The sequence below is a fragment of the Perissodus microlepis genome, chromosome 7, assembly GCF_051167445.1.
Source record: "Perissodus microlepis isolate ML-2025 ecotype Zambia chromosome 7, ASM5116744v1, whole genome shotgun sequence".
NCBI classification, from domain to species: Eukaryota; Metazoa; Chordata; class Actinopteri; order Cichliformes; family Cichlidae; genus Perissodus; species Perissodus microlepis.
In genome coordinates this window covers 41,457,326-41,473,522 of record NC_140467.1, presented here as the reverse complement: position 1 = coordinate 41,473,522, position 16,197 = coordinate 41,457,326, and the positions used below count along the sequence as shown (strand labels likewise).

General features: G+C 41.0%; 2 protein-coding genes across 4 annotated transcripts; one reads left to right on the top strand and one right to left on the bottom strand.

The window, feature by feature from the left end:
- Nucleotides 1-552: 552 nt before the first annotated feature.
- LOC146383690 (uncharacterized) lies at nucleotides 553-3,620 on the top strand. Of its 3 annotated transcripts, none has more exons than XM_084935094.1 (13): nucleotides 554-677; nucleotides 829-882; nucleotides 987-1,013; nucleotides 1,214-1,264; nucleotides 1,357-1,392; nucleotides 1,476-1,496; nucleotides 1,582-1,617; nucleotides 1,730-1,765; nucleotides 1,888-1,920; nucleotides 2,011-2,025; nucleotides 2,221-2,259; nucleotides 2,353-2,385; nucleotides 3,241-3,620. In XM_084935094.1, exons 1-13 carry the CDS (start codon nucleotides 623-625, stop codon nucleotides 3,252-3,254), a joined length of 450 nt encoding a protein of 149 aa, XP_084791220.1. In that variant the 5' UTR covers nucleotides 554-622; the 3' UTR covers nucleotides 3,255-3,620. The 3 variants fall into 3 exon arrangements, with proteins under 3 accessions (XP_084791221.1, XP_084791220.1, XP_084791219.1); XM_084935093.1 differs by having other exon boundaries at nucleotides 1,727-1,765; XM_084935095.1 differs by lacking the exon at nucleotides 829-882 and having other exon boundaries at nucleotides 553-677; nucleotides 1,727-1,765.
- A 1,102-nt stretch (nucleotides 3,621-4,722) lies between these two features.
- slc20a1b (solute carrier family 20 member 1b) lies at nucleotides 4,723-15,926 on the bottom strand. The gene is made up of 11 exons (XM_084935092.1): nucleotides 15,598-15,926; nucleotides 13,851-14,566; nucleotides 13,501-13,641; nucleotides 12,804-12,889; nucleotides 12,426-12,522; nucleotides 9,023-9,142; nucleotides 7,539-7,796; nucleotides 6,787-7,417; nucleotides 6,506-6,691; nucleotides 6,297-6,381; nucleotides 4,723-6,111 (listed from the first exon to the last, which is right to left on the bottom strand). Exons 2-11 carry the CDS (start codon nucleotides 14,191-14,193, stop codon nucleotides 5,956-5,958), a joined length of 2,103 nt encoding a protein of 700 aa, XP_084791218.1. The 5' UTR covers nucleotides 14,194-14,566; nucleotides 15,598-15,926; the 3' UTR covers nucleotides 4,723-5,955.
- Between the last annotated feature and the right edge of the window lie 271 nt (nucleotides 15,927-16,197).

The window sequence follows — 16,197 nt, the reverse complement described above, 5'->3', positions numbered from 1 at the left end:
TAAATAAGTAATTATAATTGTGTATGTCTTCCAACTTATTTTTGCTCTTATAAATCTTTAAAATTCATCATTTAAAATTCAGCTTTTCCTCTGATCTCGAGGTTTTGAAGAGCAGGTCATTTTTTATGACAGATTAAGGATTAAAATGTTTAAAAGCTGCATCAGTTTGCATTGTAATCATGAGATTGGGATCGCTTTGATCTGTGTGAGATTAATTGAGGGATTGTCTTGCCGGGCTACATTGTGACCCATCATTTGTAAGCCAAGTATTCTCGATGAAATCATTTCCATTCGTGAAAAGGGAAACGAACATTGTTGTCAGCTCGGATACACGGAGTCCCTATATTTTTCCCCCTCGAACATCCCAAATAAAGGTCCGTGTGACTGAAGGGCCAACAATGGGTGGCATTGACGGACGGAATAAGGATACGTCTGTGCTGAGATGTGCCACCCAGCTGTCCCCTCAGGTAGGGAGGGACAATGGTACCAGAGCCGCCTGTCCAAGCGCAACATGTGATGGCACTGAAGATATAAAAGACTGCAAAGTGGCAACAACCCCATATACGATATTTGGAGTGACAAGCCCCCCTAAAAATCTTTCACAACCAGAGCAAAAAACAAGATGAGATTTCCAGTGCCGCTGTTTGTTTTCCTTGCTGTGGCAGCATTTCACACGGGTAAGAGGAATAAAGCGTTAAGATGCAGTTTTGTGTTGTCATGTTTTTCTTAGATTTCATACTTGTATGTGTGAGTGTGGCTCTTCAGAAACCTTAAGTTGCTGATGTTTATTAAGAGAGCAGATATATGAAATGTTGTGATGGCTCCTAGTGCTCTCAGCATCTCTGGAGTCTGCAGAGAAAGAAGAAAAAGCTGCAAAATATGGTGAGGGATTCATAATAAGAATAAGAATAATGATAATGATAACCAGTAAAGATGATGTTGGTAGCAGATGCATTGCTGCAAACCTTTCTTGTCTTTTCATGCAGATGGGCTAGCTGAGCTGCAGAAAATAGGTACAGTATCCATAGAGCACCTCTGTGTTCACAGTTGACACTTGGTCATTAAAAGTGGCTTAAAAGTAATTAAGATCATGTAGTATATTCCACAAAATAACCCAGACTGGCTTGCCCTTGTCTTAGTTAACTGTTAATACGTTTCTGTGTGATGTTTCTCGGCTCTTACTTTTGTAATTTTGATCACTTCATGTCTTAAGATCAGATGGAGTTTGAGGCTGCTCAGAAAAACCAGGACGCTCACATGAATGGTAAGTTTAATACAAAAAGTTGGCCTTGATGAATAAATGAGGAAAGATTTATTCCCACTGTGATTACTCATTTTTCGCCTTTTTCCATCAAGCTACTGAAGATCAGAGTGGAGATTCCCGCTACCTCGGTGAGGGCAGACTAAAAATATTTAACTTAAACCTTTTAATGAGTGATCCAGTTCCAGGTGGTAATGCTGTCTTTCATTCTCAGAGGCCGCTCAGGATCACTCTGGTAAGCTCCAGTTAATTACACGACGAACACCTGAACTGACCGCTAAGTTAAACGCCTTCATCATCTGTTAACATGTTTCCATCAGTGGAGGAGCGCGTGGACTCTCAGGATGCCAACGCAGGTGTGTAAAAAAACACCCCCAAAAAAACAACAAAAAGCACATCAAGCAGGTGATTCTTCTTTACCTGAAGGGTCAACAAGCAGTACTTAACTGTGAAATCCTCCTCCAGCAGAAGGTGGTGGAAATTCTGATGCTGCAGGTCAAGGAGGTAAGAGAGGATTTACAGTTCAATCGTGAGCCTGCGGGTGGCAGCAAAGCAGAGGGCAGACCTCCAGCTCAAAGCACAGTGACATGCAACACATAATTCAATCCCTGTCCCCTTTCACACAGAGGCAGAGTCTGAGTCCTCTGAGGACGCAGATGGTGAGTCTGTGACATATTTTTTTTAGGCAGTGTAATTTAAGCTCCTGTCCTTACACTAGTGTTAAAGTCTGCTTTTATTAATGTTGACAGGGCCACAAAGGCAGGGTAAGTGTTGTAAATCTTTATTACACCACAACAGTTTGCACAAATACACTTTGAGCCTGGAGCTAATGAGTAGCTTGTGACTTTTCCACAAAGCCAAGACAATTTGTGTGCTTTTAGTGTCTTTTTAAAATGTATTTAAAGCTTGTTTAGAGGTAAATAAAAACAGGAAGTGTTTTTATTTGAATATTTTCCTAGAACACCATGAGGTTGTAACTGAGGCTGTGACCAGTTTGGGTAAGATCAAAATCAAAAGACTGAAAATTCATTTGAATTAAACACCCCGACTACCTTCAGTCAATCTCCAATCCTGCTTTTTCTCCTCTGTAGATGACAACACTCAGGATTCAACCAAGGAGCAAGGTAACAGTGTGTAAAATGTTCCACAGATGCATTAATGAATCACACAAAACAGTGAAAGTATCCTGAGCTGTTTAATGTTTATCATGCAGTAAATTGAGCCTGACTCAAAGACTATGATCAACATTTTTTTTTCTTCTTTTGATTCAAAAGTACCTGCTGAGGCAAGATGTGGTAAACTGCTGTGCAACTTTAAATTTAAATTGCAGGTTGTGCAATAGAGTGGCGAGTGCAAAAACAAAGCCAGACAGAGCCAGTCTCAGCTGGATTTAAACAGTGTCACATAAAAAAAACCCCAACCCTCCATAGATGTTTGTGTAACAACAGTTAAAAATGCCTCAAGTGCAATTACAAGTTTACAGCCTGGCAGTTTGGGGAAACTCTTTTTTTTAACAGTTTACAAAGTGTCTGAAGAGGTATGTGAGTCACAACAGAGACGGGTTTACTGCTCGACCTCAAAAATAAGATGCTAGGATTGTTTGTTTGAACAGAGTCCTCCTTGTATGTGATAAATCTGGGACAAGAATCCAGGCCACTCGGAGACGTCTGTCCCCAGACATCTGCTTATTGTGCTTGATTTATACTTGTGGATATTTTAGGACCAAGGATGCATTGTCCCTGTCCTGAAAGTGTGCTAAAAGGACTGTTTTAAAATTGATCCAGTTATTTAGGTGTAAGGTTCTCTAATAAGGGTGATCTCTCCAGCCACTGGTCTGAAAAGACTGAGTGTAGTAGAGGGGAGAGCAGGCCTCATGATTGGTATCCTCATGTCGAGAGGCCTGGAAAACTACTAAATTGCGGTGTTTGCAGTGTAAAGCTGGCGTAAAGGAATCTCTTCTGTCTGTTCTTGTGTCACAGATGCACTGGAGTGAGAGGGCACAGCAGCACGTGGATACCAGCACTGGCTCATCATGCAGTGTGCAAACTACCCCGAGCTTACAGTAAATTTAAAAAAAAAAAGGGACCCATCCTACCTGTCTGTATAACCTGTCCGTCTCCTTGTTTCCTGTTTCCTGTTTTGCAACACAAAGTGCTTTTCAAGATTGCAGCTCAGAAAATGCTGCGTCATTTTACCTTCAGGCTGAAATTTGACTCCTTAATCAACACAGTGTACTTAACATGTGTCAAAATTCAGAGAGCCAAGCACATAATAAAAGGACACATTGTATGTGATCATAAATAAAGAACAATGTACAAGAGTAGCTGCGGATAAATAAATATAACCTTTTAAAATGAAATGGGTGTAGCCTTGTAGCTTTTCAGTATTTAGATTCAGTTTTTGTTTTCAGTGAGAATAAGGACTACAGCTCACGTCACAATGTCCTGTGACCTGATGTGTGAGCGATAAAATTAAGAATACATGCTGCAATCTGATCATCACTGAGGCGAAGGAGGACTGGATCATCCAGATGGTCCAGGCCCTTACATTTTTGGGGTTGAACATGGTCAGTTTACTGTAGGCCTCCCAACAGCTTATCAAGGTAAAAGAGAGAACGTCTGGAATTAGAAATGCTGTTAATGTTGTTCGAAATGTGTTTGAAAACAAGACACGAAACAGGTGATTGATAGAGTTAAAGATACTACAGGCCCACACTGAAGGCCTTATGATGTGAGGAAGTGCAAAATTTGATATAAAAGTGACACAACGAGTAGAAAAATTAGTTAAAAAAAAAAAAGTATGTGCAAAAGAATTCTAGAATGCCAACGGCATTAATAAACAACATGCACACTATCAATTTAAGAGGTGTGCTCACCTGTCACAGGACAGCTGTTGGACAGGTTTCTGTTTATTTTGTGCAGAGACTGGCAGGAATGATTTCCTCAAGCATTATCTACAGCAGTGGGGTTGGATAAGAAGAATGAACCCTGCTGCCTCTAGTGCAGAATGGAGCAGGTGCGATGGGTTGTCTATGACAGACTGCAGTTTGTTCAAACCTGTCCCTCAGCGACTCAAACGCCCCCGGATTCTGGCCAACTTTTCGATTAGTTTGTTGATCCTACTAGCATCTCTGGCAGCAAAGTAAATGGCTGCCATTACCACAGTCTGGTATATCTCTGACATCTTGCTGCATGCACCGGAAGCACCTCATCTCAGAAAATAGGGAGCAGATATTTGTTTTGTGTTACCAATTGTCAAAATACTGTTAAAAATGAGTTGGAGGGGGGTATATTTTAAGGTGTTGAAGGCCTTCCAGAGATGTTCACAAGAGGGGAAATTTATTAAAAATAAAATAATAATCTGTACAGATATCAGTAGCTGTATACTGTGTTTGTATTGATACACATTGCAGTAACGTCCCCTTCATTGTAGATCATCAACAAAGACAAGTTTAACAAGTATTCTGTTTTTTCAATTTTTATTTCCATTTTTCCTTCCACAAATGTGGAGTAGTACATCTTGATATGCCTTAAAAACAAAAACTCTTTGGTACCTAATGGAAAATAAAACAATTAAGGCAGCTACAGCATCTAGGTTGTGAAATGCATTCATTACTGCAGTCAATCACACACTGGGCACACAATAAACTTCCAGTTTTCAGGTTCCTGATCCTCATCATGTATCATCCAGAGGAAGGGCGGGAAAACCTAGTTGTCCAGGCAAACTGAATATGTGTAATAATATGCATCTTAATGTGGACTACAAAAACAAGGCTGAAGCCGACCTAGAGCGCTTAAACCATTAGGGACGATTCAATCAAGTTTTAACAGACTTAAGGTAATGTTTGGGAACACGTTGTTGCACTAGCTGATGTTCAGAAATGACATTTCTCAACAGATCTGTTATTTCCGCACTGATCAAGAACAGAAAGTCCCAACCTGGAGACGCAGAGCGATAACTCACCAACTACCAATTTGGGCTGTGCCATTTCTTACTAGTGTGATGGCTTATGACAATTACGTAGTATTCCTCATAATGTTCAGCTGTAGTCATCCAGCACGGTAGAAAAACATGCTCAAACAGGTGAAAAACATTTTGATCTCTTAACAAAAAAAAAAAAAAAGGGTCCTAATTTGTCAGCTGAAAGAAAACCGGCTGTAAACGCTACTCTAAAACAGCGAAACACTTTCACCTAAATACTGCCTTCTTATTTTTCTTGAATCAGTCTCCAGCATGTGTGATGACTCGAGTGTTACATCTGTAATAGGCTAATACTGCATTTTAAGTTGTTCATTCCTGCCTAATGTATAAAACAAAATGGCTGTACATAATAATCATACATAACCGCAAAGTAAAAAGAACATGAATTATTACAAACAGTTGATTTAAGATTAACTCTTTACAGAATGATGAGATATGAAAAAGAAAGCCAAAAGAAATGAAAAAGGTCGTAACTACAAGTTATGTGACCCAAATGGAACAGATAGCAAGTTATAGTCTGAAAATGATGCAGCCAAGAACCACAGGCACATGTCACCGAACCCTTTCTAACTTTTTTTTTTTTTCCTTTTTCTTATAAAGTTGTTGGCCAGAGGTAAGCGATATATTTTGGCCTTCAAACTTCACTCCTTTCTCTCCGGGTGCACGTCGGAGCGTTTTTTTCTCCTCCCCCTGCTTGGGGTGCAGCTGAATGCTCACAGGATGACGTGGACGAAGATAGCCATGATAGCAGCACTGATCAGACCAGAGATGGGAACCGTCACAAACCACGCCATGAAGATGTTCCTGAACAGACGCCAGTCTACTGCCTTCTTTGAGCGCAGCCAACCTACTGCCACCACAGAGCCCACCTATTTCAGATAAATAACAGTCAAATGATCTTTGTGCATGCATATGCCTGACATTTTATTGAGGAGAAACTTGCTCCACATGTGGAACTTCTACCAGACTGTTTACTCAAGCCTCCCTCTTATGAAACAGTCTCTTCCCTCATCTCTCGTTTGAGTTCCCAGACCACAGTGTTTGACCAGCTTACCTTGCAGTGGGTGGTGGAGACAGGCAGGCCAATGTTAGAAGCAACCACGACAGTCAAGGCTGAGGCCAGTTCGATGCTAAAACCACTGCAGGAGGAGAAAGAAAAAACTCATGTGGATGTGTCTGAGCAGCTCAAATGTAAGGAGCAGTAATGTCTGGGGAGGATGTGGTTCTGGGTGGAAACAACTTATGAACTGTCTGAGTCTTTACCTTGAGGGGGTGATGGGGGTGAGGTCTTTCCCCATTGTCTGAATCACCCGGCGACCCCATACCCAGAGTCCAGCGCAGATACCCACGCCACCATACAGCAGTAACCAAATGGGTGTATGTGCATTTGAGAACACGCTGCTTGTTTCGTAAACCAACCACAGAGCTACCAAAGGTCCAATGGCATTACTGCAGAGTGGAGAAATTTTTTTGTTGTTATTAACAATCTGACAAAGAAACACAGGTCACCACACACTTGTCTGATATGATATCATTAACCATACCTAACATCATTTCCTCCATGGGCAAAGGATCCAAAGCAAGCAGTAAGAATTTGAAGGAACTGGAACAAGACTGAGACTTCTGGTTTGTCTTTTTCAGGCCTTTCATCATCCAGGGAACTCTGGCTGCTACCTGTATCCTTGATCTCCATGTCTAGCCTCACATCACCCTCTACCAGACCTTCAGGAGTTGTGTGCTCTGCCACGGCATTGCAGTAGCTGGTGTAGCTATCCATACGCAGTCGCTTTCTCTCCTGACTGCCTGATCCTGGAGCCTTGTTGCCATCCTCACAAGCACGGAAGTCCCCTTCTTTATGCTTGTCATGCATGCCAATGATGGTCATGGTGTAGGCGGTGTAGCTATTGTTGCGCCGGATAGGTCTGTCGCCTCCCTCTCCCATGCAGTCGCTCATTTTGGCCAGGTGGAGCTTGTGCAGTAGGTCTTTGTAGAGGGCTGAGTCCGTGTGGACTGTGTGGTACTGGCTATAACCGTTACTTGGTGGCTGTGGAGGTCTGTTGTTGAACTGAACATGATTTTTGAATTGAACCTGATTTTGAGCATTTGTGGAGGCACCGTTGCTTTGGGCTTGGTTACTAAAATGGACCTGACTGTTTGATTGAATCTGTGCGGGGGCTGCAGAAAAAAAAGAAATGTCATAAAATCATCTGCAAGTTAATCATAAAATATCTATAGCAACGGTCATTTTAAGATGGCAAAGAGATTTTTAAAACGTATTGTATTTTGGCATATTTACCATCATTTGAATTGCTGTAGTCTGTGTCATCAGAATCTCCGATGTCAAAGGCCACCCTGTGTTCCTTATTACTGTCGGCTTCATCTGAATCTCCGATGTCAAAGGCCACCCTGCGCTCCTCAGGGCCAGGAAGAGGGTCAGCAGAGTTGTAATTGGCAGCTGGTGTGGTAGATGCCTGCTTCAGGATTGGACAGTGGGCTTCTTTAAGCTCCTTCTTTTCCATCAGAGGGCTTTCAGTGGGACTGGACTTGATATCTCCTATTAGGGCAAGAGTTGGATTGAGAATTATTTGGATCGCATCCAAACATATACTTAGCATAGCAGAGACATCCTAACCCAGCATCTGTTTTTCCTTCAACTTCAGCTGTAGGGAGTCCAAGTGTTGCATAACCTTAAACTCAGAAAACCCTTTGTACTGTAAATATAAAGATCTCTGTGTCCAAGGGTGGACTCCGATGTTCACAGGATCAGATTAACAGGATTACAAAGGACATATTCATATTACCACTATTATGTTGTCTTAAGAGAGACCATAAACTAAATGTCCGAGGCTCACATGACATTTTTTGTAGCTTTAAAGTGAACTAGATACTCAGTGCCATTATTTTTTGTTCAATAAATCTAAGTGTGTCCTGGTGAGATTGCATCATCCAAACTGGTCATGGCTGGATCTGAAGCAATAGGTCCCCCTCAAACACACCTCCCAATGCACTGCCAATGCCACGTAAACACAAAGTCAGTGCAGGCTTATTTTTAGTCGAGGAGGTAAAGACCAATTAGTGAATCCTTATGACTCAATTAGTCAGCCTGTCTACTGAATCAAGGCAGTTTATGCCTTGTCAGATAAACCTGCTGCTCTAAGAGAGAAGTGACGAATAAAGGATCTGTCAAATACATTTTTTAAAAGAGAGCGAACCCTCTCTTCAAAAAAAGTTATTACTCATTTTAGGAGACACATTTTTCCCCCAAATATGTCATTAACGAACCATTTAGAGTTCTATTAAGTAATAAAAGGCAATATTTGTGAACCTAAGTCATAGGTTGTATCAGACACAGCTTTTCTGTAATCAACCCGAAAAGATAACTTATGCCAGGAGAGACTAAACCTATGAGTCATTAAAGAGAAGAACTGCATTGTAGATAACAGAGTGAGCCAAAAATACATTCATGGAGGTTAAAACAAATGGTTATGTCTTAACACCAAATCACACTATTCGGATGCAAATGCATCAGAGTTTACTCTGGTTTTTAATTCTATAATCCTGGATTAAAGCAAAGACAATATTTTCACATTATTTTCATTAGAGCGAATCCATTGTGAAAAATATATCCCTGAACTCCATTTGCTGGATTAATATAATCCCACACTCGATAGGTGGAGTTGCAGTGCAACGCTCCAGTCATGATTTGTCCAATGGCTTAAGTAAGGAAACTGAGTCACATGGAGTTGAACAGTGAGTCAGATTGGCAAAAATGGGACTTACGTTCAATCTTCTTCTTTAGGCGAGGGCAGACAATAAACCAAACCACAATGGAGGTCAGCAGACCACAGGCCAATGAGATGAGCAGGATGCCCCACCAAGGTATCATGTCAAATCCCAGCACTGGAGGATCGCCAAGTGCCACGCAGATATAAACAAAAGCAAATAAGAGAAAGGCACATTTAAAAAAAACAAAACAACTAGGCAGCAGGAGCTACCTTTTCTAGCAGACCACACAAAGTAATACACCAACATTAAAATATAATATAGAACAGCAGTTTTATAAATATGTAAATATAAGCCCCTCTAGAAGAGGTCCTATGAGGGCAATGAAGTTTCATTTTCATTCATTAATGGCACTTATGTTTGAAAGTACTCAAGTACTCTGCAACAACTTCAGTGACTGCATAGCTTCATTGTGCCACGTAGTTAAAAATGGAAAGCATGTGTACCCCCAGACATGAACAGTTATGCAACACCAATGTCACCAAGACCCCAAAGTGCCCAGCTAACAATTACACAGAAACAATGAGTTCCTCAAAAGGAGACATAACTTGGGTAGCATAAAAGAAAAGCAAAAAGAAGGGGAAGGGGGGGGGGCTTGTACTAGGGCACTTTGCTGTAAAAAATGAAGGCACCCTCTACCCTCTTGCCAACACTGCAGCAAACCTGGTGCAGCACAAAGATGTAGCGCAATGCATGCTGGCAGAAAGTTACCATTTACATTTCCCTGGAGAAGCAGTTATCCATGTCATACACAAAGTCAGCAGTTTCATGGGGACAAAAACAAATTGTGGATAAAAATAAATAAAAAATAAAAATCTACCACCTTGTTTGAATGTCCGGACATGACCTTGGCCATAAACGCCACACTTCCACTAAGATATGGATTGTTTAGGAAGTGTAAGAGAAGAAAAGTAAATGAGGGCCAAGGGGAGGTGGTAAGTGTCTCAGTTACTGTGTTTGTTTGAGGGCACAGTCCACACAGTGCACTGAGTCACGCTGCAGCATGAGACTGCGGAGCACCTAACTCATGTTTATTTAGTTACGCAATGGAAGCTCACTCCCTTTGGGACAGGAGAGGCATAAGGAAAAAGTGGACGGTGACTCTTAACAGTTAAGTCTTGTCTAGGACTGAGTACACTGACTCACTACTAGAGACATCCAAACACACGTGGTACTGCCATGCATTATTAAACAGGAACTCATCTGATATCAAACAGGATTTTAAAACTACAGAATAAAGAGGGAAATTATCCACCCGGATGGTAATTATTATTATTATTTTTTTTTTTTTAAAGGAAAAAAAGTAGTATAGATTAAAAAGCCGGGCTGCATTTTGTAGTCTGATTAACACTCTTACAGAAAGAAGTGACTTTATACCACAAGCATGCAGTGGGATGACTGAAACTGGAAAGTAAATGAAATTTAACCACAGCTGTGTTCCAAAACCCTTGCAGAAACCTATATTCCATGGCCTGCATTACACAACAACAAGGTTTGTTTGTTTTTTTTCCCCTCCCAGTACTGTACATGCAGTACACCACCAACCTCAATTACAATGACAGTTAAAGGAGGAGTTTGAGTCACTTGGTAAGAACCCTTTTGGTTATCTGTCCTTAGGGCACTAAGGACTAATGACATTTGTAACTCATAATGAATTAAAATCTGTTACACAAGAGTTGACTATAGCAATCGCTTAAAAGTTGTTTCAGGATCATGGCTCAGGTTGAAACAAGTCATCCGTGCTGTGATGCCAATTGTTTAGTGCCCCCATGGTAACTAAATCCAGTGACTGTTTTTCAGTGGGTTATCGAGGCAGAAAATTTGTGCCCTGCTACAAAAGATGGAAGTTTATCAATTGAGGCTGGTATGAGGGGTCCAGATATCCTGTCACTCTGACACTTTAAATACATAATAAAAAAAAAATAAAAAAAAGCCACGGTCCTGTTTAGACTTGTGTATAGAGCAGGTGCGAACAATTGAGTGACGTGCAGCAACGAGGACAAAATTTAGGGCAGATTCAGCAAACGTCATAAACAGGGAATTGCGTTCAGCATCTGTGCTCTGAAGGCTTAACAGTACTTTACCTGAACTTCATTTGTCTTCATGACTGAATGGCATGAAGTTGGCTTTTAGGGTACGTCTCCCTTTTACAATGTATGGGGCTGCAATGCAGTGACAGCAGCTGAATGATTTATGAAGGAATGAAGTCACACTGAGCCTCATCTGTACAGGACAGTCAGCTGACCCTTAAATTCTCTGGCCCAAATGCTGACTTGAGGTCTCTGGCACTGGTGTTTATATTGAGCATAGGAATGTGCTGTGGGGTGTCTGGTATCCAACTTCACCACTAAGCTAGCATAAAGATCAGGGAATGTCACAGGAAACCAAACACACTGGACTCAGTTAGCTGCAGATACTGTTGCTGCATTAAGGTGCATTCATCAGCAATTCATCTGCTGTCGTCCTGGGTGCCAGAGCAGTATAGTAACCAAAGCCAAGCCTAGACTATAGGTCTGAAAACCTAAATGTTTTTTTTTGTTTGTTTGTTTTTTAATTATAAATGCAGTGATGAATTTGTGTTACTGGGCCAATGACAAACAACTGAGGAGAGTAGAGTAAAACCTGGTCTACTTTACTTTTACAATGAGCCAAAGTTTGTATTATGACCTCTGTCTTTGTGTACAACATGTGGAGTATATGAATGCTAGTTTGTATTGTGAATATATTTAAAAACAAAATTGCAGATGGCAATTTCACATGTGGTGAACTTGATATGACTGTACTGTTGTGCCTGACTAACCAGGGATTTACTGTCTATGTGGGAAGTGCAAGTGTTCTCTTCTTAGTGTGCTGATGTGCATTCACACATCAGCTCACCAGATCTGGTCAAACTCTGGCCTGTAGCCGTCATTTAAATGGCCCAGGCCAGCTAAGATCTGGAACTGTTAGGCCCTGCAGAGAGAAGAAAACAAAAGGAGCGAAAATGGCTCATTTAATAAAGAGTTTCTGGTAAACCAAAAACCAGCAAATATTAAGAGCATTGCCACACAGATTCAGAGCAATAATACAACTACTAGCAGCAGACAACTTTGACAGCACACTCTTTACTTCTCTTTTCCTCCTGCATGCCTGAAGTGATGTCAGGAGTTAAATGAAATCTTATTTCCATCTCCCTGTTGTGCTCCACTCTAAAACTTCATGCCAGCTATGACCCACATAGAACCACAAAGCAAGAGAGCTTCAAAAAAACATGTTAAAATAAACACGGCTTCTGTGAAAATGTTAAACAGTCTGGTTCAGGCTGGAATATGTGTGGGCATCCGGCTGTCTGAGGGAGCAGCTTATTTTAAGCTGTGGCTGTGGGCAGGCATGCAGAGCAAAATGAAACAATGATACTCACCCGGAGCACCAGTGAACATGATGGAGAACAAGTTGATTGCCATTGTCATCGCATAGAAGACAGGCAGGGCCTTCAAGCCATTGGGTACTGGGTCTTCCTACAGGAAGAAAATAGAATGTTCAGAAATCCAAGTTGCCTCATCTTGCTGTCAGGTTACATTTCAAGGCACAACAAGCACAGTGGAAATCTGAACCATGTGTTCCTATAAGGAACTGCTTCAAAGCATGGTAGCTTATTTCCTGCCATGTAATAAACATTTTCCCAATTGCATTTTGGGGCTGGACCAGTACAGTGTTGAAACAGCCTTAAACCACAACTTCACTCTTCTAATGTTACATTAACCGAGCGTATCCACAATTTTGATAAAAGGAGACTTACTTTCTGTAAGATGAACCTGCGCACAAAATAGAAGACAACGGCTGACATTATTCCAGACAACAGGGGACTCAGGAACCAGGAAGCAACTGCACAAATAAATAAATAAATAAATAGATAAATAAATAAATCCAAACACAAATGGGAGCATTACAAAACAGTGGAAAAGTAATGAGAGAATTTGTCAAAGAACAGTAGAAAAAAAAATTCCTAAATTCATTTAACTCCTACTATACAGCTTATTTTTAATAAAGAATGTGTTTATTTAAATAGTTACATGAGCATGATTCATAGAAACTAAAAACTAAAAGGGAGAAGGAAGAAAGACACCCACCCCACAAGCAACAAACTGAACTCTAGAACAACCCTTTAAAACTGCCTATTGTTCTCCAAGTCATCATACGACCTTATCAAATAACACTCCTTATTTGTACCGCCTCCTCCCAAAGACCAACACAAAGTGGTGGAAATCACTATTGATTTGTACAATGAATGCTTCCCATGTCTGAATGTGGATTTAGCTGAAATGCTGTTCCTGCCATTCATGAACATATTTGATTACTGACCTGGATTTGGGATGGTATTATCACACTGTAAGAGTCTTCACACACCGCCATTAATAAAATATACTTAAAATGCCTGTGATGAAATTCAGCTAACCATTAAAGGGAATTTCTATGTCAGTTGACTGGTTACATACCAATACGTAGGAGTTCAAGCCACTTGACGCCCTGCTGCCCTTTGGCAACCAGCGAGAAGCCGATAGTAGCACCAACAATGCAATGTGTTCCAGAGATGGGGAGCTTAAGGAAGGAAGCAGCCAGCTGCCACACAGCAGAACCTAACCAGAATACATTCATGACATCAGTTGCATGGTGTCATAATTTCAGCTTTTATACAGTTAAGACTGGTACCAAAAATATTCTACAACCAGATTCACCACTACTCCAATGCATTTTGACATCTTTAATTTCTACAAGCAATGCTCTGTCCACAGGGTTCATTGACAGACAGTTCAAATTACATGAAAGATAAGCTGCAGATACTCACCAACCATTGCGCTGACAGATCCAGCCATCAAGACATGTTCAGAGCCGTTGTACATGCCCACATCAATGATTCCCTTGCGAATAGTTTCACTCACTTTGGCCCCAAGAAGCACAGACCCCAGGGTCTCAAACACTGTTGCTAGAATACATGCCTGACGCAAAGTGACCACTCCAGAGCCCACGGCTGTACCAAATGAGTTAGCAACATCATTGGCACCGACAGAAAAGGCTAAGATGAAGGCAATGATAAAGCCAACAACCAGCAACCACACATACTCAGTCAGAGGTGTGTAGGTTACCATGGCAGTGGTCAGCACTATTGCAGTTGCAGTTGTTGAAAACATTTTTTGTAAGTTTTAAAGGAACTGATTCACAATCTTAAAAGAATAAATGCCAGACAAAATAGGTTTTTATATAAATCTGTTTCTAAACAGCAGCTAGTAAAATAAAGAGGTAAATAGAGGTAAATAAATAATTAGCTTTATTTTTAGGCCCACCTGTCTTAACAGAATTTGTGGGATTCAGCAGTGCAAACTTGTAATGGGTTTATCTGGATCTAACCAGAAAACAATTAAAGTAAACTAGAGGTACAGTGAAAAACTATTGCTATCCTAAAATTTTGGTGGATCTGTTATTGTCCTTTGGGTGCCGAGAGATTAAGCAGAAACAAAAGCCAGCCATTGTGCCACTGTGACTGCAGATGAGCAAGGGTACATCCTGAAAAGACAACACACAAGAAAAAAAAGGCATCCTTCAATAACACTAACGTCAAAACACAGGCAACAACGCTTTTACATAAGGAATAAACCTTTACATCACGAATAAGATATACGAGTAGAAAACCGGCAGTAACTGTGGACCGGAAGAAGGACCTCTGGTTGCTGCCCTTCCTTAAAACGGAGGCCATTTTTAGTAAATGGCGCATGAAAGACCGCAACTATATTACACCAATGTCCTTTATTTTGACTCAGGATAGTCGCATTTAAAATGTTAATTGCTGTACGGTGGATGATAAGCGATCATGATGGGAAGCTCGAGATACGTCGAGCCGTTTTATGTGGGAGACATTTTAACTTTCCCTACTCGCACACGTGTCGTCATTCATTCGCGCAACACGAGCGCCGTCTGTTCGTGCAGCTTCACGCTCTGCGCTACAGAAGTGGCTGGCCCAATCTTAAAAAACAAAAAACATTTGGACCGATCTCAAATTTGGCGTTTTAATCCACCATAATAGTGGCTGCGTCCATAAACAGCGTTTTACTAGTGTTTGACGTGTTTATTTTCCGTAACAGGGAGACGCAACCGGATATGACTCAGTTTAGGGAACACAACTCAATGCGGCACCGGTTCGTTGTGTCGCGTGTGTCGACCCGGTTTAAAGGTCTATAAAAAGTGCAAACCAGATATAATTCTTGCTGCCTATATTCGCTTAGCATTAACATTAAGAATAGCAATTACATCGGCGTTATACACTGATACAAACTTAACATTGTATGGGCCAACTGCTAACGGACTCCCACACATAACAGTCTTAATCAATTCAAAGTCAAGTAAAGTATTTAATCCATATTAAATGTATTTTTTTCTACCGAGTAAATACGCTAGCCACCATCTGGATCGAATGTATAATACAATGGCTAGGGTTAGCATCAGCGCGCACTTTGACGTACGCCTTAATTACAAAATTCGTAAAATGAACCACTGAGCTTTTCATTAAAAAGGTATAAAATGTTAAATATAAAACTTACCACACACTGCAGTTATCAGTCCCGTAGAGTAGTGCTCACTAGCCGTTAAGCTAATTAGCGCGCGCACACAGACGTTAAGACAGCGCGGGCGGGATAAAGAAAAACTTAAACGGATTATGAAATGTAACCCGTTCAAAAAATCTGCCCTTAAATTTTTTTTTTAAATAACGCGACTAAAGAAAAATGATAATTGCGACAAAGTGAGTCAATATGGAGAGAAAAAAACGCCTTATGGAATCGAGAAACTTCTCAGTTTAAATGAATGCCTGACAGACTCCAGAGGAACTCGCTTATACCGGTGAACAGAGCTGGGGGTGGCATCTGTTGTACAAGCCCCACCCGCCAACTGGGCGGGAGTAACTTCCTGTTTTCACGTGAAGGGTGCGTGGTCGTGCTTGCTCGTGTTTGCCCACTGGGAGCGTCTCCCCTCTTTGTAAAATCTTATTTAATACATTTGTAGTTCGCGCCATTGTCTCACTGTCTGGTGAGCTGACTACCGACAAACACATAAAAAACTGTTAGATTCCGTCACAAAAAATGTTGCACATTTAGATGCTTTTCAGAAGAAATAATTTTATGAAAAGAACGAAAAAACTGCGC

What these genes read in the sequence shown, in the direction of transcription:
- LOC146383690 (XM_084935093.1), top strand. Translation starts at nt 623, where the DNA reads ATGAGATTTCCAGTGCCGCTGTTTGTTTTCCTTGCTGTGGCAGCATTT. An exon ending in CTCTCAGGATGCCAACGCAG is followed by an intron (nt 1,618 to 1,726) that starts GTGTGTAAAAAA and finishes ATCCTCCTCCAG; the next exon opens with CAGAAGGTGGTGGAAATTCT. An exon ending in TGAGGCTGTGACCAGTTTGG is followed by an intron (nt 2,260 to 2,352) that starts GTAAGATCAAAA and finishes TCTCCTCTGTAG; the next exon opens with ATGACAACACTCAGGATTCA.
- slc20a1b (XM_084935092.1), bottom strand. Translation starts at nt 14,193, where the DNA reads ATGTTTTCAACAACTGCAACTGCAATAGTGCTGACCACTGCCATGGTA. An exon ending in CCTAAAGAAGAAGATTGAAC is followed by an intron (nt 7,797 to 9,022) that starts GTAAGTCCCATT and finishes TTGCCCTAATAG; the next exon opens with GAGATATCAAGTCCAGTCCC. An exon ending in TCTCCACCACCCACTGCAAG is followed by an intron (nt 6,112 to 6,296) that starts GTAAGCTGGTCA and finishes TATCTGAAATAG; the next exon opens with GTGGGCTCTGTGGTGGCAGT.